The 24,933-nt window shown below is 40.2% G+C and overlaps 1 protein-coding gene across 1 annotated transcript in view; it reads right to left on the bottom strand.

Moving 5' to 3' along the window:
* RFTN2 (raftlin family member 2) overlaps positions 1 to 24,933 on the bottom strand; it is a 101,288-nt gene that overhangs the window by 29,061 nt on the left and 47,294 nt on the right. Inside the window, exons 6-7 of the mRNA XM_032755063.2 lie at positions 21,049 to 21,170; positions 19,167 to 19,270 (exon numbers count right to left, since the gene is read on the bottom strand). Coding sequence (XP_032610954.1) covers positions 19,167 to 19,270; positions 21,049 to 21,170 — 226 coding nt within the window. The remainder of the gene's footprint in view (positions 1 to 19,166; positions 19,271 to 21,048; positions 21,171 to 24,933) is intronic.

Here is a 24,933-nt window from a genome sequence, read left to right as displayed (position 1 = left end):
TCTTCTGACCAAAAATAATTATAAAATATAAATCTTTTTTTCTTCCAGTGATGGAAAAAATGTAAAATATAATTCTATAAAAACCACATCTGGAAAAACAAAAACCCCTAAAAACTGAATATGGTCACTATAAAAGGAAATAATTTTAATGTTTAAAGACACTTGTAATCTCACCAAGCTAACATCAATATTTTCATTTCTTGTTTCCCCTCTTAGTCTTTATCAGCTTGTGTAATTTGCATGTCTGTGATCACTGCACATGTATATTTTGTTTCTATGCCCTTCACTGAACACTCTTTTCCTTGTTTGTACACTGTAACCATATTTTTAATGGTTGCATAATAACTCAAAGAATTAAGATACCAAAATGTACTAAACCTTTCTTTTATTATTGGAAAATAAGGTTGCTTCCAGTTTCTTGCCAGTTATAAATAAATGATGCTGTTATAAAAAATATGTATCGTATTCCTCTTATGAATTATTTTCTTGAAATGAATACTTAGGAGTGGGATTATTAGGTCAAACCTTATGATTTAAGCTTCTTGGTATGCATTGTCAAACTTGCCTTCTAAACAGAAGAGACCAATTTAGGCTGCCACATGTGAGAAAATTTACATCCATTTTCAATTGAGGGACTCCAACTACAGCTAGATTTATTTTCAGATGCTTCTTTGTAGTCAGCTACTCAGTATTCTCCTTATTTAACTATCATCATGGCAAATTACCCCTTGCCAAAGACTACTTGGGGTTTGTATTCCTCTGAAATGCTTTTCACAGAGTCTCCATGGATTTATGGGGAGGAGTGTCTGTAGCTAATGTTGCTCAGTTACGACTTTTATTATGCAAAAAACCCCAACAAAACCTTACTATTAGCTGCATTTTATGCTGAGCCCTTTTCCTGGAAAATGAATGCAACACTGAAACTCTGGCTTTAGAGTTATATGTCAACTGCATACCATTTGAAAATTCCAGCCTTACTGATACCACTGAATTTTGAGAAATATCAAATCTTCCTCAAAGTGATAACAGGAGACTGCTTCTTTTTTATTTTTGAAAGGCTGTTTCTAGTCTAATCTCATTCCATTTTGACCTTATCTTTGATTGGAACAAAAAACTTTTATAAAATATGTAGTAATTTTGGGAACAAATCATCATGAGCCTTTGGTACCCGGGCGGGATTAGCATGTGTACAGAAAAGGCTGGTCACATGTTTTGGGAGCATGAAGTATACTGGAAAAAGCCATGGCTTTGGAACCAGACAGTTCCTGGGTTCAAATCCAAACTCTGTCATAGTACCTAATAGCTGATGCCTTTAATCATTTAATCCGTAAAGTCTCTGTTTTCTTTTTCTTTCTTTTTTTTTTTTTTTTTTGAGATGGAGTTTTGCTTTTGTTGCCCAGGCTGGAGGGCAATGGCGTGATCTCGGCTCGCCGCAACGTCACCTCCCGGGTTCAAGTGATTCTTCTGCCTCAGCCTCCTGAGTAGGTGGGATCACAGGCATGTACCACCACACTGGTCTAATTTTGTATTTTTAGTAAAGACGGGGTTTCTCCATGTTGGTCAGGCTGGTCTCCAACTCCCGACCTCAGGTGATCTGCCTGCCTTGGCCTCCCAAAGTGCTGGGATTACAGGTGTGAGCCACTGCACCCAGCCTCTGATTTTTTTCTATCAGGGACCTCAATAAGTGATAAGTGAAGAATAAGAGTGCATGAAGAGCCTCCCATTGTGCTTGCCACGAGAAGGAGCACAACAACTGTGATTTCCTTCCACTTTTCCATTCATTTAGTGAAATATAGGGTGCAGTTAAGGGAAGGGGAGAAAAGTTTCAGAATCAAGAATATCTTCCAGAGAGCAAATTCAAGGGACAGCAGGACATGGTGGTTCACGCCTGTAATCCTAGCACTTTGTGAAGCTGACGGAGGAGGATCCCTTGAGCCCAGGAGTTTGAGACTAGTCTGGGAAACATACTGAGACTCTTGTATCTACAAAATCATTAAAAAAAAATATCCAAGTATGGTGGCACATGCCTGTGGTCCCGGCTACTCGGGAGGCTGAGGTAGGAGGATCACTTGAGCCCGGAGGTTGAGGGTGCAGTGAGCTATTGATCATGCCGCTGAACTCTAGCATGGGTGACAGAAAGAGAACCTATCTTAAAAGAAAGAAAAGTAAAGAAAAAAGAAAAACAAATTCAAGGGACAGGGTACATGGGAATGCAGAAGGGACCTTCTGGGTAATGTTCCAGGTGTGTGATCCAGGTGGAGAATTACATGAAAGAACCAGGTCTGGAACAATCCAAAGATGGGAAGCAGGGATCAGGGTAGAATTATTCTTCTTGAAGAGAAAGCAGGAATGCATCGGGGTAGGGATTGTTGGAGACCTTACAGGGAGTTCTTTCACACTAACTGGATGGGGCAATTCTGAATGCACTAAGATCTAATGTTTGGCCTACGGCAGGGTTTACAAACTTTACCGTGCATTCCAGACACTGAGGTGCCTGTTGATTCCAGGGTTCACTCCAGTCTTTTGGAATCTCCATTTCACCAGGCTGCCCAGGTGGCCCTGATGCACAGTAAATTTGGGAACCATCACCAGAAGAGACAGACTTGGAAGTGTGGACTTCTCAGGGCCTGGGGATTACTTGGTGATACTTGCTACTATCAAAGGCATTCACTGTTTTCCTTGAATAATAAAACTCACCAACAGTTCCTCTTGGTATGGAGTGTGGGGAAAAAAAGGGCTTATTTTCTGGAAGCATCCTTGATGTCTATTTTACCATATTCTTCTTCTTTTTTTTTTTTTTTTTTGACGGAGTCTCGCTCTGTCGCCCAGGATGGAGTGCAGTGGCGAAACCTCAGCTCACTGCAAGCTCCGCCTCCCGGGTTCACGCCATTCTCCTGCCTCAGCCTCCAGAGTAGCTGGGACTACAGGCGCCCGCCACCACGCCCGGCTAATTTTTTGTATTTTTAGTAGAGACAGGGTTTCACCATGGACTCGATCTCCTGACCTTGTGATCTGCCCGCCTTGGCCTCCCAAAGTGCTGGGATTACAAGCGTGAGCTACCGCGCCTGGCCTTACCATATTCTTCTAATGTGACTTGTGTCCTTAAATGTTTTGGACAATTTTAGCCGGATAGGCTGCCTAGAGCCATGCTGAGGACACATATTTTTCACCATCTTTAGTTTACCAATTTATTCCTGACCTGACTTGTCTAAAATATAAACTGATTTAGAATGTGGGCGAGGAGTTACTCCCTCTGCAGTCTGACACAATTTCTGGCAGCAACCCCAAATTATGAAAGAGTATCTCTACCAGTGGATCCCGAGGCAGTGTGAGAAGGAGAAAGAGGAAGGAGGTGGCTTATCAAAGGCTCGGTGGGTTAGAGGTGGAGGTAGGTGGGTTAGGGGTGTACGTCAAGGAAAAAAGTCCTCAGATGGTGTGAAGTACACTGCTCGATCCTGGGTTGAGAATCATTGCCTGTATGTTTGAAATAGGATTCTCTCTGCCAGTGTTCTGCTTGATATTTAACACAGTATGCAGATAGGTGAAACATGTGGCACAGGGGAGGGCGAAACCTCCACAGCTACTTCAGTGAGGCAAGAGCACTGTCAAACCTATCCCTCCTGTGGTGTGAAGGGGAATTGCCTCTGAAAGGGCAGAAGCTTTTTAAGCACGAGCTTTATTTTATTTATTTGAGGCAGAGTCTCACTCTGTTGCCCAGGCTGAAGTGCAGTGGTGTGATCTGGGTTCACTGCAACCTCTGCCTTTTGGGTTCAAGGGATTCTCCTGCCTCAGTGTCCCAAGTAGCTGGGATTACAGGCATGCACCACCACATCTGGCTAATTATTTTGTATTTTTAGTAGAGACGGGGTTTCACCATGTTGGCCAGGCTGGTCTTGAACTCCTGACCTCAGGTGATCCACCCGCCTCGGCCTCCCAAAGTGCCAGGATTACAGGTGTGAGCCACCTCGCCTGGCCTAAGCACGAGCTTTAAAACTGTTTGGCTGAAACAGATGAGTAATGCCTTCCAGTGGCCCTATGAGGAGTGCTGTTTGGGGAGTCTAATGAGATAAAACAGCAAACATGGAGATGGTTTGTCAAAGGCTGACAACTTTAGACAGCATCCGGATGCTCAAACAAGACTTTGGAAGGTCAGCCTCTGCCTACCTCTTGGGGAGGTCCTCAGAGTCAGATCCTTAATTTGAGATATGTCGGAAACTTCTATGTCCCTGGTTTTCTGAGGGCCATTTTGATTTAAAATAGGTCCTGCTATTTTCAGACCAGCTGTGAGACCATGTGGAACTTGTTTTGGTTTCGAGACTCTAATCACGGTAGACCTAAGGGAAAGAGGTCTGAAGCCTTGTAGAGGGACACCTATTTGGTAAAGCAAGTAAGTCTCTTATGGTTCTCAGTGGTTCCTGAGATAATTCTATTTATAGAATTGGGATAGAATATTTTTCCCTTAGCAAACTGGTGGTCATTATGGGACCTGAGAGGATGTTTCAAATGCCCTGGATGGTTTCAGAGGACAGAGCCCACATCTCTTATTCCCTGCAAAAATGTTCATCCAAAAGGTGCTGTTAGTTAACTGAGTGACTCAGTATCTTCCTGAGAGGGATTTAAGAATCTTCCGGTTCTGTTTTAGACTTTAGTGGACAGTCATGCTTTGACGTATTAGAAAACAAAGGCAACTTTGGAAAATATGCTTGATTTAGAGATAGTAATTTAAATTCTGAAAAACTTCTAGTACAAACTGTTTTGGTGACAAGTATAGAGAACAATCTACAGAGAAGTGATGAGAACATTGACTAGTCCCTTCATCTCTGAGGGCAGCAGATGATCCCTGGTGCTGTGGTCAGCACGAGGGCACAGGCTGCATGAAGGACAGTTCAGCCGGGGCAGGCTGAGTTCTCTGCAGGCAGAGGTGGCTGGACATTGTCAATGAGATAGTGGATGTATAATTCCTACACCCTGGTTATGGACCCTGGAGCATAGGAGATGCTCAGAAATGTTTCCTTTTCTCTTCCCTGCTTTCTTCTATGCATTTCATAAGAAAGCACAAAGAAGATTCTATGTGAATGTCATTTGAGGGAGAGGGATTTGCTGTGACAACAGCATGACTATCAAGAAGACTGGGTCTTCCCACTAACAGAAGATCTCCTGGACTAAACTAATAAAAACAACTTTGACTCCTGTAGTGCTTTCAGCGTTCCAAGTCCTTTCTGTGTACATTAACATGCTTGTTTCTTATGATCATCCTTTAAGGTGTGCAGAGCAGACATTTTCTCTATTTTATGGATAGGGAAATTGAGACTCAGCTTTTAAGATCTTTGTCTTGGGTCACCTCTAGTTCCCACTCTTTCTACAACACTGCATTAGCTCTACAAGCAAATGTAGAGTAACTACATTTGCTTATTTGCTTATAGAGCTCACTGAAGCCCTGACTACAGGAAGATGTGGCTTAGTTTAATTCTATTCTGACTAGAAAACTTTATAATTAGTGGATAAGTCTAAGGTTATTTTGCCAAAGTCCAGATTTTTATTTAGCATCCCAAATTAAGCATTCCAGCGTATAATGTTCAGAAGTTATAGTGGAGAATAATGAAGAAAATAAACACAAATGTTCATTTTCCTTGGGCCAATTAGACTACTTAAGCAAACCACACAGGTCCTGATGTTAGTGTGGCAAATGGAAGAAGAGACAGGAGCAAGTTCATGATCCATGGTATTAAAGTGTGGCATAAAAGATTAATCACTGAAAGCTTTGCCTTAAAATTCCTCCAAATAAATTCAGTTTTGTGCAACAGTGACTAGCACTAGCTGTAAAAACAAACAAGCAACAAAAATGAAACTAAAGTTCTATTTATAGTTTGACACTATCTTTTATTATTATTATTATTATTTTTTTGAGATGGAGTCTTGCTCTGTCGCCCGGGTTGGAGTGCAGTGGTGTGATCTTGGCTCACTGCAACCCCCACCTTGCGAGTTCAAGGATTCTCCTGCCTCAGCCTCCAGAGTAGCTGGGACTACAGGCATGCGCCATTATGCCTGGCTATTTTTTTTTTTTTTTTTGTATTTGTATTTGTATTTGTAGTAGAGATGGGGTTTCACCATGTTGGCCAGGCTGGTGTCAAACTCCTGACCTCAGGTGATTTGTCTGCCTTGGCCTCCCAAAGTGCTGGGATTACTGGTGCGAGCCACTGCCCCCAGCCGATAATTAAATTAAAAAATTTTTTTTGTAGGAAGTTACAAGGACAACTTGAACTTCTTCTTGGTTCAATATGTGCCTATAATTTCAAGCATCTTTGAGAGCTATAGTACTTAGAATTTATGGATAGGTGGGAGAAAGTTGTTCTACATTCTTTAAGATATAAAAACCAAGATTTTTTTTTTTTTTTGAGATGGAGTCTTGCTCTGTTGCCAGGCTAGAGTGCAGTGACGTGATCTTGGCTCACTGCAACCTCCATCTCCCAGGTTCCAGTGATCCTCCTGCCTTAGCCTCCTGAGTAGCTGGGACTACAGGCGCGTGCCACCACGCCCAGCTAATTTTTTATATTTTTAGTAGAGATGGGGGTTTCACTATATTGGCCAGGATGGTCTCGATCTCTTGACCTCATGCTCTGCCTGCCTCGGCTTCTCAAAGTACTGGGATTACTGGTGCGAGCCACTGCCCCTGGCCGATAATTAAATTTAAAAATTATTTTTGTAGGAAGTTACAAGGACAACTTGAACTTCTTCTTGGTTCAATATGTGCCTATAATTTCAAGCATCTTTGACAGAGTACTTAGAATTTATGGGAGAGAGTTGTTCTACATTCTTTAAAATATAAAAACCAAGGTCACGTTTGATTTTCTCTGAATCTCTGCTTGTGGCATTCTCCTTCCCATCTGGAGTGCCCACTCCACCACCCCTGCCTTTTCCCATTCCGCCCATCTTTTGAGATTAGTTTCAGGTGTGACATCTTTTATAAAGTCTTCAATAACCCTCCAACTGAAGAACAGCACCCCCTTTTCAGGGCTCCCACAGGTCCCTCTTAGGAAGCTTAATCCCTTTAGCCAGATGATACAGCTACTGGCACACACATTTTCCTTCCACCAGATCTAAGCTCCTTGAGGAGCTTGTCTTCTCATCTCTGCATCTTCCACATTAATGAGCAGAAAGTGGTGCTCAGTAGATATTTAAAGAATCAGAGAATTTGTAAATAAATGGTCATTTGGTCTCTGTGACAATATATTGATGCCAGGGAACATGCTTCAAAAAAGAAAAAAACAGTCATGACAAGTGAGCAAACGCTTGCAGAAGAGACAAAAGCTTTGCTAGATGAGTCATAATTTCTTCACTGCACTCCAGCCTGGGCAACAGAGTGAGATTCTGTCTCAAAAAAAAAAAAAAAAAAAAAAAAGGCTTTGCTAGGTCTTTATTTTTTATTTTATTAGGTCTTTTTACAACTATGAGGTTTATTGACATTTAGTATGAATCTCAACTCTTCCTTCTACTCCTCACAAAACTTTTCAGCTACATGACCTTACAACAACCATAGCCTACTGAATTTTATATGAATTTGAACTATTAAAATGTCTCATATTTTAAAATAATTCACTCTTTCCTTTCTCCACTAACTTCAATGAAGGGAGAGATTTCTTAAACAATATACTAAAAAGGGTAAAGATAGATACATTTGTCGATTTTAAAATTAAAAACTTTTGTTAATTAAAGACATCATAGAATGAAAAGACAAGCCACAGAATTAGTGAAGATAATTGCAGCATGCATAATAAATAAAGGACTCTTTATCTGTTATATTTAAGTAAGTTACAGGTAGAGATTTTTAAAATTAAAATTTAAATTTTTTATAGAGATGGGGTCTTGCTATGTTGCTGAGGGTGGTCTTGAATTCCTGGGCCCAAGCTATCCTCCCAGCTTAGTCTCCCAAAGTGCTGAGATTACAGGTGTGAGCCACTGTGCCTGGCTTTATGAATAGAACTTTAGGCCGGGCGTGGTGGCTCACGCCTGTAATCCCAGCACTTTGGGAGGTGAGGCAGGCAGATCACCTGAGGTCAGGAGTTCGAGACCAGCCTGGCTAACATGGTGAACCTCCATCTCTACTAAAAAAACTACAAAGAAAAACAAAATTAGCCAGGCATGGTGGTGGGTGCCTGTAATCCCAGCTACTTGGGAGACTGAGGCAGAAGAATCGCTTGAACCCGGGAGGTGGAGGTTGCAGTGAGCCAAGATCACGCCCTGCACTCCAGCCTGGGCTACAGAGTGAGACTCTGTCTCAAAAAAGCAAAAACAAAAAACAAAAACACATAGAATTTTAAATGTGGGCAAAAAGACTTAAACAGGTACTTTACGAAAGGAAAATCCAAGTGGCCAATAAACATATGCAAATGTGCTCAATCTCAGCAAGTAATTAGGAAACTACATATGAAAGTCACACTGAGATCGCACTATATACTCTCAATCAGAATGGCAAAATTTAAAAGTATGATAATATTTTGTGTTGAGACAATGGTGACTCTGACACTCTGCTAGTAGGAGTGTACATGGAAACAATCTATTTGAAAATAATCTGGTACTTATCTAACAAAGCTAAAGAAGTGCCCTAGGACCCAGCAATTCTGCTTCTAGAAACTCACGTGTGCACCACGATCTCTGGTCATACTCAGAACACCATTGTTTGTCATAGCCAACAACTGGAGACAGCAAACCACCACCAGCAGAATGGACACATACATAGTAGAATGAATAAATAAACTGCTACACACGGCATGGGTAAAACTTACAATGTTAAGTGAAAGGAGCAACACATGAAAGAATATATATGATATGATTCCATTCATATAAAGTTAAAAAATAGGCAAAACTAAACTGTATTGTTTAGGGATTCATACATAAGTGGTAAAACTATTAGGCAAAGCAAGGATATGACTATCCTAAAAGTGGGGATAATGTTATCTCTGTGTGGAGGAAGTGAGTGTGATGGGGAGACACATGGGGTGCTTCTAGGGTGTGGGTGATATTCTATTCTTTTGGCCAGCTGTGATGACACAGGTCTTTGTACATAATTATGCACATTTGTGTTTTATGCACGATTTATTTATTTATTTATTTTGAGACAGAGCCTCACTCTGTTGCCCAGGCTGGAGTGCAGTGGTGCAATCTTGGCTTACTGCAACCTCTGCCTCCTGGGCTCAAGCGATTCTCATTCCTCAGCCTCCCAAGTAGGTGTGACCACAGGCATGTGACACCATGCCCAGCTAATTTTTGTATTTTTAGTACAGACAGGGTTTCGCTATGTTGGCCAGGCTGGTCTTGAACTCCAGGTAATTCACCCACCTGGGCCTCCCAAAGTGCTGGGATTATAGATGTGAGCCACCACACCCAGCGTGTGTTTTATGCACTTTCTATATGAGTGTTTTACGTCACAAAAATTGTTTTAAAATAGTATATTTAAGGGTGACATGTAGAAGAATAGTTGTAGATTTATACATGATAAAAAAGCTCCCTCCCCCTTTACATTTATTCTTTTGGAAAAATCAGTCTTGAATTTGTTGGGTCTTTTCTTCTGAGACGGAGTCTCACTCTGTCGCCCAGGCTAGAGTGCACGCAATCTTTGCCACCTCCGCCTCCCGGGTTCATGCCATTCTCCTGTCTCAGCCTCCTGAGTAGCTGGGACTACAGGCACCCGCCACCACGCCCGGCTAATTTTTTGTATTTTTAGTAGAGACAGGGTTTCACCGTGTTAGCCAGGATGGTCTCGATCTCCTGACCACGTGATCCGCCCGCCTCGGCCTCCCAAAGTGCTGGGATTACAGGCGTGAGCCACCGCGCCCGGCCGAATTTGTTGGGTTTTAAATGAGAAGTTTTTAGGAATTCATTCACCTGAATTCACTCTTCTTTAAATATATCCTGCGCTTTTCTGACATTGCTTTGCTTAAGGTTGCCAGAGAAAGCAAATAATCTGTGGTATTCATACTGCAAACATCCGCTCCCATGCACATAGTAGACATCACTAATCGAATGCCACATTCTTTTTTGCTGAGCTGGTTCTGGTCTCAGAATCCTTATTGCAGCGTTCCAGGCAGCCACTACCAACAGATTAGTGCTGGTATGTAAGAGGAAAACCATTTACTATTCCAAGTTAGCCCTATCTGCCACAAGGAATACTTTTCCTCTCTAAAACTGCTTCTGGAAGCACTACTCTTTCATCACGGTGCCCCCTCAGACATCATGAGCTTCACAGACCTACTATCCTTCTTGATTGATTCCTCTACTATATTCACCTGCCTTATAGTCAACTCTTTTTTCATTATTGCTTCCCTGAGGAGCAATATTCAGATATTTTCCCCCAAATATCTCCCCATTAAAATTTAATACCAAAGATATGCTGTATATCTGTGTATATGCTGTGTGGCCTTTTGGAGGGCCACAAACCATTGTAATAGCTGAGATTTTTTTCACCCCCTCGCACTCTCAATAACCAATTTTCATCATCTTGGGGATATATCCCTCCCATTGAGAATACATGCTCTAGACCTTCATGGCAGGACCTGTCATGAACTGAGTTGTTTCTCAAAGCAGAGTATGAGTTCCTGTATGTCTGCCCCTAGAGTGGGTAAAATATTGTCTTGCACATATTAGGCACTCAAGAAATATTTGAGTTGAACAGAAAGAACATTCTTGTTAAAATAAATGCATGAATCTGTATCAGTTTCAATACAACTAAGCCAGTTTCAAAAGAGTGGGTTTATCCGTAACTGCTCAGTCACTTGTGAAATATACTCTTATAAAAAGCTTTCATTTATAGTTCCAAAATTCATTAGACTAGAAGAAATAGAATTGGTAATCTGTATTTTATGTTAACTTTTGCTTCATCTTACACATTAATTAATTGTCGTGGCTTAACATTTGCAACCCAAAAGTAAGTGAGTTAATTCTTGCTTTTGAAAACTGAAATAAAATTTTGCTTTTTAAAAGGAGAATTATAAAATTAAATTTTGGCTTCCAACTTTGCAGCTATGTGCTTAGACACAAAGTTCCTTTGCCTGTGACCCTGAATTTGTTTCTCAGGTATCAGTATGTGTTAAAAATAAAGAAAAGGGCACTGCTACAGTTTAGTTGTCCCAACTCCTCCCCACCCCACAAAATGTTTAACATTTATGTTCAGATGAGAAAGAGTGGTAACTGGAAGTATATATAATAGACAAAATTGATTATTTTAAGAATGTGGCCTTATCAAAATACTGCTCACAGCAAGATTACTATGAGTTTAACTCATGATGGAATTACATGACACTGTTTCTGCAGAATTTAAATTAGTAAGAGCAGAGAACTGCATTAGAATGGGCCAAATCCTAACCTCTCCCTCAACTGCATATATATAAATGTGCAACATCTGCTTTGGCTGCCACATGAAGATTGAGATTGAGATTGGGACTCCACAGACTTCCAGTGCTTCTGAGCTGTGATGCCCAAGAGGCTGTTGGGCCTGTTCTACAGGGGCTGCAGGAAATGGAAGAGGGGAGAAGAGCTCAGCATCACAGTGAGAAGACCAATTTCTCTTGTTATTCACATCTTGTCTTTAGAGACCAGACTTTTTTTTTTTTTTTTTTTTTTGAGACAGAGTCTCACTCTGTTACCCAAGCTGGCATGCAGTGGCATGATGTTGGCTCACTGCAACCCCTGCCTCCCAGGTTCAAGTGATTCTCGTGCCTCGGCCTCCTGGGTAGCTGGAACTACAGGTGCACACCACCACGCCCAGCTAACTTTTTTTTGTATTTTTAGTAGAGACGGGGTTTCACCATGTTGGCTAGGCTGGTCTCAAACTCCTGACCTCAAGTGATCTGCCTTCTTTGGCCTCCCAAAGTGATGGGATTACAGGCATGAGCCACTGTGCCTGGCTGGGACCAGACTTTTTTTTTTTTAATAGTTTAAGTTCTGGGGTACATGTGCACAACGTGCAGGTTTGTTACATAGGTATATGTGTGCCATGTTGGTTTGCTGCACCCATCAAATCATCATTTACATTAGGTATTTCTCCTAAAGCTATCCCTCCCCCAGCTCCCCACCCCACAACAGGCCCCAGTGTGTGATGTTCCCCTCCCTGTGTCCATGTGTTCTCATTGTTCAATTCCCACCTATGAGTGAGAACATGCGGTGTTTGGTTTTCTCTTCTTGTGTTACTTTACTGAGAATTATGGCTTCTAGTTTCATCTATGTCCCTTCAAAGGACATGAACTCATCCTTTTTTTATGGCTGCATAGCATTCCATGGTGTATATGTGTCACATCTTCTTTATCCAGTCTATCATTGATGGGCATTTGGGTTAGTACCAAGACTTTGCTATTGTGAACAGTGCTACAATAAACATATGTGTGCATGTGTCTTTATAGTAGTATGATTTAGAATCCATTGGGCATATACCCAGTAATGGGATCACCGGGTCAAATGGTATTTCTAATTCTAGATCCTTGAGGAATCGCCACACTGTCTTCCACATGGTTGAACTAATTTACAGTCCCACCAACAGTGTAAAAGCGTCCCTGTTTCTCCACATCTTCTCCCGCATCTGTTGTTTCTTGACTTTTTAATGATCACCATTCTAACTGGTGTGAGATGGTATCTCATTGTGCTTTTGATTTGCATTTCTATAATGACCAGTGATGATGAGCATTTTTTCATAAGTTTGTTGGCTGCATAAATGTCTTCTTTTGAGAAGTGTCTGTTCATATCCTCCACCCATTTTTTGATTGGGTTGTTTGTTTTCTCCTTGTAAATTTGTTTAAGTTCTTTGTAGATTCTGGATATTAGCCCTTTGTCAGATGGGTAGATTGCAAAAATTTTCTCCCAATCTGTAGGTTGCCTGTTCACTCTGCTGATAATTTCTTTTGCTGTGCAGAAGCTCTTTAGTTTAATTAGATCCCGTTTGTCTATTTTGGCTTTTGGTGTTTTAGTCATGAAGTCTTTGCCCATGCCTATGTCCTGAATGCTATTGCCTAGGTTTTCTTCTAGGGTTTTTATGGTTTTAGGTCTTACATTTAAGTCTTTAATCCATCTTGAGTTAATTTTTGTATAAGGTGTAAGGAAGGGATCCAGTTTCAGCTTTCTACATATGGCTAGCCAGTTTTCCCAGAACCATTTATTAAATAGGGAATCCTTTCCCCATTTCTTGTTTTTGTCAGGTTTGTCAAAGATCAGATAGCTGTAGATATGCAGCATTATTTCTGAGGTCTCTGTTCTGTTCTCTTGGTCTATATCTCTGTTTTGGTACCAGTACCATGCTGTTTTGTTTACTGTAGCCTTGTAGCATAGTTTGAAGTCAGGTAGCGTGATGCCTCAGCTTTGTTCTTTTGGCTTATGGTTGTCTTGGAAATGTGGGCTCTTTTTTGGTTCCATATGAACTTTAAAGTAGTTTTTTCCAATGCTGTGAAGAAAGTCATTGGTAGCTTGATGGGGATGGCATTGAATCTATAAATTATCTTGGGCAGTATGGCCATTTTCATGATATTGATTCTTCCTATCCATGAGCATGGAATGTTCTTCCATTTGTTTGTGTCCTCTTTTATTTCGTTGAGCAGTGATTTGTAGATCTCCTTGAAGAGGTCCTTCACGTCCCTTGTAAGTTGGATTCCTAGGTATTTTATTCTCTTTGAAGCAATTGTGAATGGGAGTTCACTCATGATTTGGCTCTCTGTTTGTCTGTTATTGTGTATAGGAATGCTTGTGATTTTTGCACATTGATTTTGTATCCTGAGACTTTTCTGAAGTTGCTTATCAGCTTAAGGAGATTTTGGGCTGAGATGATGGGGTTTTCTAAATATACAATCATGTCTTCTGCAAACAGAGACAATTTGATCTCCTCATTTCCTAATTGAATACCTTTTATTTCTTTCTCTTGCCTGATTGCCCTGGCCAGAACTTCCAATACTATGTTGAATAGGAGTGGTGAGAGAGGGCATCCTTGTCTTGTGCTAGTTTTCAAAGGGAATGCTTCCAGTTTTTGCCCATTCAGAGTGATATTGGCTGTGGGTTTGTCACAAATAGCTCTTATTATTTTGAGATTATCTTCCATCAATACCTAGTTTATTGAGAGTTTTTAGCATGAAGTGCTGTTGAATGTTGTCAAAGGCCTTTTCTACATCTATTGAGATAATCATGTGGTTTTTGTCATTGGTTCTGTTTATGTGATGGATTACATTTATTGATTTGTGTATGTTGAACCAGCCTTGCATCCCAGGGATGAAGCCGACTTGATTGTGGTGGATAAGCTTTTTGATGTGCTGCTGGATTCGGTTTGCCAGTATTTTATTGATGATCTTCATATCATTGTTCATCAGGGATATTGGCTTAAAATGTTCTTTTTTTGTTGTGTCTGTGCCAGGTTTTGGTATCAGGATGATGCTGGCCTCAAAAATGAGTTGGGGGGAGTCCCTCTTTTTCTATTGATTGAGATAATTTCAGAAGGAATGGTACTAGCTCCTCTTTGTACCTCTGGTAGAATTTGGCTGTGAATCCATCTGGTCCTGGACTTTCTTTGGTTGGTACGCTATTAATTATTGCCTCAATTTCAGAACCTGTTATCGGTCTAGTCAGAGATTCAACTTCTTCTTGGTTTAGTCTTGGGAGGGTGTATGTGTCCAGGAATTTATCCATTTCTTCTAGATTTTCTAGTTTATTTGCATAGAGGCATTTATAGTATTCTCTGATGGTAGTTTGTATTTCTGTGGGATCGGTAGTGATATCCCCTTTATCATTTTTATCGTGTCTATTTGATTCTTCTCTCTTTTCTTCTTTATTAGTCTGGCTAGCGGTCTATGTACTTTGTTGGTCTTTTCAAAAAACCAGCTCCTGGATTCATCGATTTTTTTGAAGGGTTTTTTATGTCTCTATCTCCTTCATTTCTGCTCTGATCTTAGTTATTTCCTGTCTTCTGCTAGCTTTTGAATTTGTTTGCTCTTGCTTCTTTAGTTCTTTTAATTGTGATGTTAGAGTGCCGATTTTAGATCTTTCCTGCTTTCTCTTGTGGGCATTTAGTGCTATAAATTTCCCTCTACCCATTGCTTTAAATGTGTCCCATATATTCTGGTATGTTGTGTCTTTGTTCTCATTGGTTTCGAAGAACATCTTTATTTCTGCCTTCGTTTTGTTATTTACCCAACAGTCAATAAGGTGCAGGGTGTTCAGTTTCCATGTAGTTGTGCGGTTTTGAATGAGTTTCTTAACCCTGAGTCCTAATTTGATTGCGCTGTGGTCTGAGAGACAGTTTGTTGTGATTTCTGTTCTTTTACATTTGCTGAGGAGTGTTTTACTTCCAATTATGTGGTCAATTTTAGAATAAGTGTGATGTGGTGCTGAGAAGAATGTATATTCTGTAGATTTGGGGTGGAGAGTTCTGTAGATGTCTATTAGGTTCACTTGAGGATCAGGTTTTTTAATGTTTTTGGTATAGTACAACTTGATTCAGCTGGACCAAAAGTTCCCTGCCTTTAAATTCTGCCTTCTAGATATAAATGAATGCATGTCTTTCTTCTATCCTGTGTTCTAAAGTTCTCTCTCTCTCTCTCTCTCTTGCCTCCTCCCTTACCCTTCTCGCTTTCTCTCTCTCAATGTAAGGTTAGAATTCAGTGTTTCTGAAAGTGCAAAAAAATTGCTTTGGGATTCCTGTTACAATGTACATTCCTGCCCACACTCTAGAATTGGAGAGGGGAGCCATGCTGCTGTTTTGAGGTAACCAAACAGAGGGAACTTTGGCTCTTCCTTCTCCTTTATTTTGGTGGTTTAACAATATTAACTGCTAGCTCAGCTAGTTTGGTTCTCCACCAAATTTGCTCTGAAGAGTTTAATGTCAACTTTCACCTTGAACTCTTGAAGGAAAAAGGATTGAGCCCATTGGTATTATTAATAGTGATAACAATTAAGAAGGGATTCTGGCATGTTTTCAGGACCAACAACAATAACTCTGGAATCATGTGGTGATATAAGATTACAGCATCATGACATTTCCATGGTAATGCAGCTTTAAACCCTAGTGGTGTGATATTGCCTAGGGTAATCGAAGCAACAACTTTAACCTAGGGATATACTGTATCTATGTAATCCAATAACAGGATATATTTGAGTGAGGGAAAAACAGCTTATATATAGGCCATTCAAGTATGGCTTAGGTGATAGAAGAGTAGGGAAAATGTTGAAATTACTTAAGACTCTGTTGTTGCATATAAGACAAACACATGTAAGGAATAATGTTTTCACTGACAGTCATTTTAAGTTATGTTTCAACATGTGGGCTGCAAAAAGAAGATGATAGACATTCGTTTTTCTGGGTGTGAGAATATGTGTAAGCAGATATCTTAATAATGTCATTATGTATTTCTGTTGCTTTTATTATCTTGTCATCTTCAGTGCTGATTTTGTATATAGTGAACTACAGTATTTACATTTTCTGAAACATCCTGATTTAGGACAGGCCAAGCTATCATCCCTGAACATTGGTTTCAACTTATCAGAAATTTTGGTTCTGCTAAGGATTACGTCCCAAAACATTAGCCCTAAGTCATTAGCTTAATATGCCCAGGCCCTTATAGGTACTTTGCATGTATTATCTTAGTCACAGTGATAATCCACTGAAGTTGATATTATTGTCCCATTTTTCAAATAGGGAAATTTATCTTAAAAAGTTTAGATGACTTGCCCAAATCATACAGCTAAACCATGATGAAGCTATAATTAAAACAAGATCTGCTTAGCTCCAAAGCCTGGGTGGCTCGTAACCATTCCTCTAGTTTCAGAGACTAAAAACTTTGGGCTCTATCCTCTACTTTGACCAAGGTCAACTGTATGTAACACTTTTCTTTATTTGTAAAGATGACATCATTGACCATGATTACTATCATTGTGTGTACTGAAGCAGCTAAGAACAGCATGTGACTTGTCACAGGAACAGTATATTTGCACAAGAATAAAAAGGCAGAGGATAAATAAGCTTTACCAACAATCCTTGTTACCAAATGACCTTCATCCTATATTTCCTGTGTTGCAGGCACTTGGCAGGACTCAAATTACAAAATGCAAAGGAACAAAATAAACACCAATATTGCACAATGCTCCTTGGCATACAAAAGAAGAGTAGACATTGTGTGTTGTAGTGAGCCTTGTTGCATAATGGCAATTACTGTTAAAATTACATTTTTCTGCTATCTTCTATACAGAGTTAGTAGCATTTTCCTAAATGGAAATCTGTTAAGTAGTGATGATGCTGCCCTCTAATCTCTTTAGTATTTGATGATCCCATCCAACTTTGACAGTTTAAAATGTCTCTTCTTTTTAATATTCCTATAGAACCTATAGACTAAGACACCTCATCTAGCCCTTGATTAGTTACTGTATTATATTACACAATACATAAGCTTGATCTGCTCTGACCAGAATATAAGTCCCGCGTTTTGTACATATGAAACGTAAGCTTAACCAGCTCACAAGATCCTTCAGGGCCAGAAACCATGTACAGCTTCCACATATTTTTATTGATTGATTGACTTTTTGCCTTTTAAATTTGATTTTTAAAATTAAAAATTCAGAATGACGTGGCAGAGGTAAGAGAAGGAGCATCTGAATGCTGAGAAGAGTTTGGCTGGAGATGGTTGGAGAGGAGATCGGCTGCTGGACGGTCAAACTCCAGAAGATGATCATCTTCCCACTGCATCCCACCTCCACCCTCAATAAAACCTGCACAATCACCATCCTCAATTCCCTGTGCAACTTGGTTCTTCCTGGACGCTGGACAAGGACCTAGGTACTGAGAGGACACTGAGCTGGTTAACACTTAAGCCATCTGCAGATGGCAAAACTAAAAGAGCACTGTAACACATGCCTACTTGGGCTTTGGGAGTGGCAGGCACCCACCCCTAGATGCTGCCATGCGGCTGGAGCCCCAGAGCACTCGCCCCAGCTCCTGCACCTGCCCATCTGTGTGCTTCCCCTCCCATAAGTGGTTTGAGCATGCAGAGGGTGAACAGACAAGCCACACCCCTGTCACACATCCTGCAAGGTTGAGGGTGGGGGTGTCATAGAATTCTCTCATTTCATGAAGACTGAATCTTGAGAATTACTACTGTTCTGTTATTGATAGGTATGTCACAGAGTACAAAAGGTTGGGAAATCATGCTTCAAGGAGTCATCACTCAATTTGAGAACAGTTACTACAGATCTCTGGGAAGAAAAGTAGCTTAATTGCTTTGCTTACTTCAAACATTCCTTTTTTGTTCTTTAAACTTGATTATCTTTACTTTATATCCACCTTAATTGCTTTCCCTACCTGAAGAAGGTGTGGGTTTCAGATAAAGCCATGCCAATCAAAGGTTTTTAAATGTTGTGGGGTACTGGGATACTGGACAGGGCTAAGTTGCTAAACCGAGAAGGCCAGAAAAGGTGGGTGAAGTGGGTTAGGCTAAGGAAGGGGAAGTTGCCTTCCTTAGTCACACCTGCCAATCACTCAGAATGTTGAATCATAATTGACTCTGCTAAAAGGGAAGGCCTCGTTGGTACTGTGCTGTCCTCTGCAGGTAGTCACCTGCCCGGGCAGGACAGCCTTGGCAGTCAGTCATTTCCTGGATGCCAAAGCGGGCAGAGGACACATCTCTGGGTCCCAGGAATAGTAAAGCATCTTACACAATGACTTGCTTGGTCTCTGTTTCCCTCTCTCAAAAAAGTAAGATTCAATTTTTCCTTTCCAAGAAAGTTAGTAAAAGGAGAAAAGGAAAAGCAAAGTTAGTACTTAAAATATTGGCATTTGGTTCTAATGTAGGTATTTATTTTAATGGCAACAGCTACCAAGTCCATGTGCCAAGGGGAACTAACTCACCACACTGGAGGGGAGGTGGCAGAAGCGCTCCTCCATCCTGCTCACTCCGGAACCCTACTGTGTCCTAAACCTGGCTGTGGGCTGGGGTGAGAACAGTTTTGGATATGTGCTGCAGAGCCTAACAGCTTATACATCTATAATGCCAAGGACTAGATTTACTAACCTCTAAGGTCCATAAAATCAAGTTAGAAGCTCAGTGTAATGTTTTCTGTAGGCATTAAACAAATATTTGTTGAATTGAACTATCTAACAAATGAAGTTATATATTAGAATTAAATAATAGTATGTAAGGGTGCTTTTGCCTTACCTGTCATGTCTCAATACAGGTGTGGGCAACACGCTTGTCAGAAGCCATCCGAATTCAGCTAGAGTGTGCAGCAGGGGGCCATAATCTGTTTTGATTTCACATCCCTGCATGAATAAGTATAAGAACTCATAGTCTAATGGCAAAGACAACCAACTACACAATTACAACAAAGGATGATGCATGTTAGGATGAGGGGAGTTCACTTTCATCCGCTGCAGCCTTCCTGGGCTTCATGTTCTGCTCTGCTTCCTTCTAATAATTGAACCAAGTTAGAAACACTGGTAATGGAGAGAGGTTTCCATCCCTTTGTCCGAAGTTTGGGCCTTCCTTTGGTCTTGTTAGGGTGGTGGTTCTCGAAATTTAATATATGGGGCTGGGGAGCTGGGAATCTGCATTTTATTTTATTTTATTTTATTTTAAGAGAGGGTCTCATTCCTACATCCAGGCTAGGGTGCAGTGGCACAATCATAACTCACTTTAACCTCAATCTCCTGGGCTCAAACTATCCTCCTGCCTCTGCCGCCTGAGTAACTGGGACTACAGGTGCATGACACTATGCCTGGTTAATTTTAAAATTTTTTGTAGAGATGGGGTCTCACTATGTTGCCCAGGCTGGTCTTGAACTCCCGGGCTCAAGTTATCCTTCCATTTCACCTTCCTAAAGTGCTGGGGTTACAGATGTGAGCCACTGTGCCAGGCAGAGTCTGCATTTTAACACAAGTTCCTTAGCGGATTTGGATCTAGAACACATTTTCAGAAATACTGGTCTTGGGACCAGGAAGTGAGGATAAGAGTGGAGAGTGACGATAGTGGTATTGAAGATGAGAGGTGCTTGGGTGTGGGGAGTCTTTTCACTGCTTTTTTCTTAATTTGGAATTGAGTTTTGCTAGGAGCTTTACCTCTTCCCCCAAATCCTTTTTCGCCACTCAATGGGTTTTCTAGTTTCTTTGAAAATGGGCTATGTCTCTTTAATCTGTGTAAGGTCAGAAAGGTAAAAGTATCCCTGAAACAGCCTGTCAGGGAGGGCCTCATACACAAAACAGAATATACCTGAATTCAGTGTGTACACCTCAAAGACAGTCCATTCAGTGACATCTGAATTCAGGGTGCACAACATCAGCAGCAATGTCATCTCTGTTTGTGAAGGACAATGCTGTGTGTACATATTTGGCCTGGCGAGAGAGAGAACATCTTTTGGATATTTTTGCCTTTGAAAGCATTCATAAGATTAAAAAAAACCTCAGTCACATTGGTTGATTGGAGATAAAACACTAGTTGAGTGACCGAATTTTTTTCTTTCAATCAGTTGTCACAGAATGCTGTAAAGAGAAGCTCAGTGCCAGGAGATGGTTTTTTGGTTTAAAATTTTTGGGAACTTACTGCTACTTATGCATAGTTAATTATTTCTTTATCTTGCAAAAACTTTTAACATTGGATAAAGCAAATTACCTTTTCACAAATCCGAAAGAAGTTTGTTCATGCATTTGTGATGAGATTCTAAACACTAAACAAATATGTGTTTAAGGATACTGCATGTGCTAGGCACTGAAGATCTATAACATGTAAAATAAAATATATATAGCCTGGGCAACATGGCGAGACCCCGTCTCTACAAAAAATACAAAAAAATTAGCTGAGTATGGTGGTGCATGCCTGTAGTCCCAGCTACCTGGGAGGCTGAGGTTGGAGAATCACCTGAGCCAGGGGAAGTCGAGGCTGCAGTGAGCTGTGATGGTGCCACTGCACTCCAGCCTGGGTAACAGAGTAAGGCCCTGACTCGAAAAAAAAAAAAAAAAAAAACAAAACCCAAACCAAACATATATATATTATATATATTATATTTATATATGTAAAGCTAAATTGTCAGAAAACTGCAGCTCACCTCAATAACAGTCCATTGTTCTACTACGATGGCATCATTTCCTTTCCTACTAGAACCTGGAACTCCAGAACCTTCTTCTTCATAGATAAAAAATCCTTCCAAAGATTTAGGCAAATGTTCCCCTGTGAGGAAGAGGATACAATGAAGAAGGGTTGTAAATACTAAGTGGCTCGTAAAACCATCTAAATCCTTAAATAACTCATATAGGAAACTGAAGAAAAAACATTTCAATTAAAAAACATTTGTTTTGGCTGAATCAATAATCTCCTCCTCTTGGAAAGTTTTTCTTTCTCCCCAAAGATCAACACTTTTTTTTTTTTTTTTTTACTTCACTGAATTAAAATCCAACTATACACATAAAAACTACAATAGCAAAAACAAGATAAAATAGTGTGGCACAGTGAGAAGCGAGTGGAAAATCAATCTAAAAGCATCTGGAAGTGATCTTCATTTTGAAATCAAAATTTGGTTTCGGATCTATACGTTGTATGCATGTTAATTATAACCATTAAGAGAAATAGCATAAAAATGTTCATATTTGAAATTAAAGGCATGATACTAAAATTAATGCTAGGTAAGATTACTTCAAAAGACCTAAACACAGAACAATTCTTTACCTCAATGATGGGTTAAAAAAAAAAAAAAAGAAAAGCAGGGACAGGAAGACCCTAAACAGAAGTCATTGTCAAAAGAATTCCTGCTGGGAAGGAAGTTTTAAGGGAGGGCCTCTCTGACTTTTTCTTGAATAGTTGACAATAACCAGCTGGCCTACACAAACTGATTTTATGGAAGTTCTTTTGTCTCCTATTTTGCTATAGGAGACATTTTTCCCATGGTCATGTGCTGGTTAAACATTTCGATTTTTGTGCAGCACAATGTCACATTAAAGTTTCTGTGGTTGACAGCTCTCTAAATTCTAAAGGCCTGCAGAGTTTTCAAACGATCTTTTAAGCTTAAAGATAAAAAAGACAAAAGTAATTTTAATGTAATTTTCTGTTTTAATTTTCATTATCAGGCTATACATTTTAAGAGATAAATCATTATTATTATTTTTTTGACATCATTCATGGTTAGGGCAGAACACCATGAAGAATTTGCATTGTTCAGAGTGGTTCCCAAGAACCCAGTAGGCCGGGCACAGTGGTTCACGCCTGTAATCCCAACACTTTGGGAGGCCGAGGCAGGCAGATCACCTGAGGTCGGGAGTTCGAGACCAGCCTGACCAACATGGAAAAAACCCATATCTACTAAAAATACAAAATTAGCTGGGCATGGTGGCACATGCCTGTAATCCTGGCTACTCGGGAGGCAGAGGAAGGAGAATCTCTTGAACCTGGGAGGGGGAGACTGCGGTGAGCCGAGATCGTGCCATTGCACTTCAGCCTGGGTGACAGAGCAAGACTCCATCTCAAAAACAAAACAAAACAAAACAGAAAAATGAAAAGCAAACAAAAAACCCAGTAAAGTTTAGTTTCCTAGTTCAAATTGGTTTTCTAATTACAATATCTATTTCATTTCCTTTAAATGTACTTATTTACTGTCACACCGAAGTGACCAGTGGAATCAAATTTGTTTCTGATTGAAAGTTTAGGGCATCACTAGATCATCTTTACAATTGTACATGCCCCAAGTTCCCTTTTAGAGGTATGTGTTTTAAAATTGTATCCTTTGATAATTAAATAGTTAATTATAATCTCCTTTCTTACTTTGGGATCATATAATGTGAAAACTCTGGGCTTTGTGGCTCGAGGTGTGTTTTCTTGCTCTCAATATTGGGAGGCGCTAGCACAGTCCCACCTTGCTTTATTGTGCTTTGCTTTACTGTGTTTTGCAGATACCATTTTTTTTTTTTTTCCAAATTGAAGGTTTGTGGCAATCCTGCATTGAGCAAGTCTATTAGTGCCATTTTTCCAAAGGTGTGTACTCACTTCATGTGTTGGTGTCACATTTTAGTAATTTTTGCAATATTTCAAACTTTTTCATTATTATTTTATCTGTTATGGTGGTCTGTGATCAATGATCTTTGATGTTACTATTGTAATTGTTTTGGGCCACCGGGAACCATGCCCATATAAAATGGTGAATTTAACTGATAAATGTTGTGGGGGTTCTGACTGCTTCACTGACTGGCTCTTCCCCCATCTCTCTCCCTCTCCTCGAGCCCCCCATTCACTGAAATTAGGCCAATTAATAACCCCGAAATAGCCTCTAGGTGTTCAAGTGAAAAGAAGAGTCACAAGTTTCTCATTTTAAATTGAAAACTGGGAATGATTATTAAGCTTAGTGAGGAAGACATGTCAAAGCTGAGACAGGCGGTAAACAAGGCCTCTTGTGTCAGTTAGCCAAGTTGTGAATGTAAGGGAAAAGTTCTTGAAGGAAAATAAAAGTGAATGAATGATAAGAAAGCAAAACAGACTTCTTGATGATGGAGACGGTTTTAGTGGTCTGGATAGAAGATCAAACCAGCCACAAGCAGTCCCTTAAGCCAAAGCCTAATCCAGAGCAAGATCCTAACTCTCTTCCATTCTATGAAGGCTGAGAGAGGTGAGGAAGCTGTGGAAGAATGGTCGGAAGCCAACAGAGGTTGGTTCATGAAGTTTAAGGAAAGAAGCTGTCTCCATAACATAAAATTGCCAGGTGAAGGAGTAAGTGCTGATGTAGAAGCTGCAGCAAGTTATCTAGAAGATCCAGCTAAGAGAATAGATAAAGGTGGCTACAGAAAACTACAGATTTTTATTATTTATATCTTTTTAATTTATTTATATTTATATTTATTATATTATTATAAATTATATATTATATTATATTTATTTATATATTTTTAATTTATATTTATTTATTTTGAGACAGGGTCTCACTCTTTCACTCAGGCTTGGGTGCGGTGGCGTGTTCTCGACTCACTGCAACCTCTACCTCCCCAGGCTCAAGCAATTTTCCTGCCTCAGCCTTCCAAGTAGCTGAGATTACAGGCACACACCACCACACCCAGCTAATTTTTGTATTTTTAGTACAGATGGGGTTTCACCATGTTAGCCAGGCTGGTCTCGAACTCCTGACCTCAAATGATCCACCCGCCTCAGCCTCCCAAAGTGTTGGGATTACAGGCGTGAGGCACCGCTCCCGGCCTAAAACTACAGATTTTCAATGTCAGTAAAACAACCTTACAGTGGAAGATGTCATCCAGGACTTTCATTGCTAGAGAGAGGAAGTCAATGCCTGGCTTCAAAACTTCGTAGGACACGCTGACTCTCTTGTTAGGGACGAATGCAGCTGGTGACTTTAAGTTGAAGCCAATGCTCATTTACTATTCTAAAAATCCTAGGGACCTTAAGAATTATGCTAAATCTACTCTGCTTGTGATCTAGACATGGAAAACAAAGGCTGGATGACAGCACATCTGTTTATAGCATGGTTTACTGAATATTTTAAGCCCACTATTCAGACCTACTGCTCAGGAAAAAAGATGCCTTTCAAAATATTATGCTTATTGACAATGTACTTGGTCACCTAAGAGCTCTGATGAAGATATACAAGAAGATTAATGTTTTCATGCCTGCTAACACAACATCCATTCTGCAGCCCACGGATCAAGGAGCCATTTTGACTTTCAAGTCATGCATTTAAGAAATACATTTTGTAAGGCTATAGCTGCCATAGATAGTGATTCCTCTGATGGATCTGGGCAAAATAAATTAAAACCTTCTGGAAAGGAGTCACTATTCTAGATGTCATTAAGAACATTTATGATTCATGGGAGGAGGCCAAAATATCAACATGAACAGGAGTTTGAAAGAGGTTGACTCCAATTTTCATGGATGACTTTGAGGGCTTCAAGATTTCAGTGGAGAAAGTAATTGCAGATGTGGTGAAAATAGTGAGAGAGCC

The sequence above is a fragment of the Hylobates moloch genome, unplaced genomic scaffold (assembly GCF_009828535.3).
Source record: "Hylobates moloch isolate HMO894 unplaced genomic scaffold, HMol_V3 SCAFFOLD_1, whole genome shotgun sequence".
NCBI lineage: Eukaryota > Metazoa > Chordata > Mammalia > Primates > Hylobatidae > Hylobates > Hylobates moloch.
This window is presented reverse-complemented; position numbering and strand designations above follow the sequence as displayed.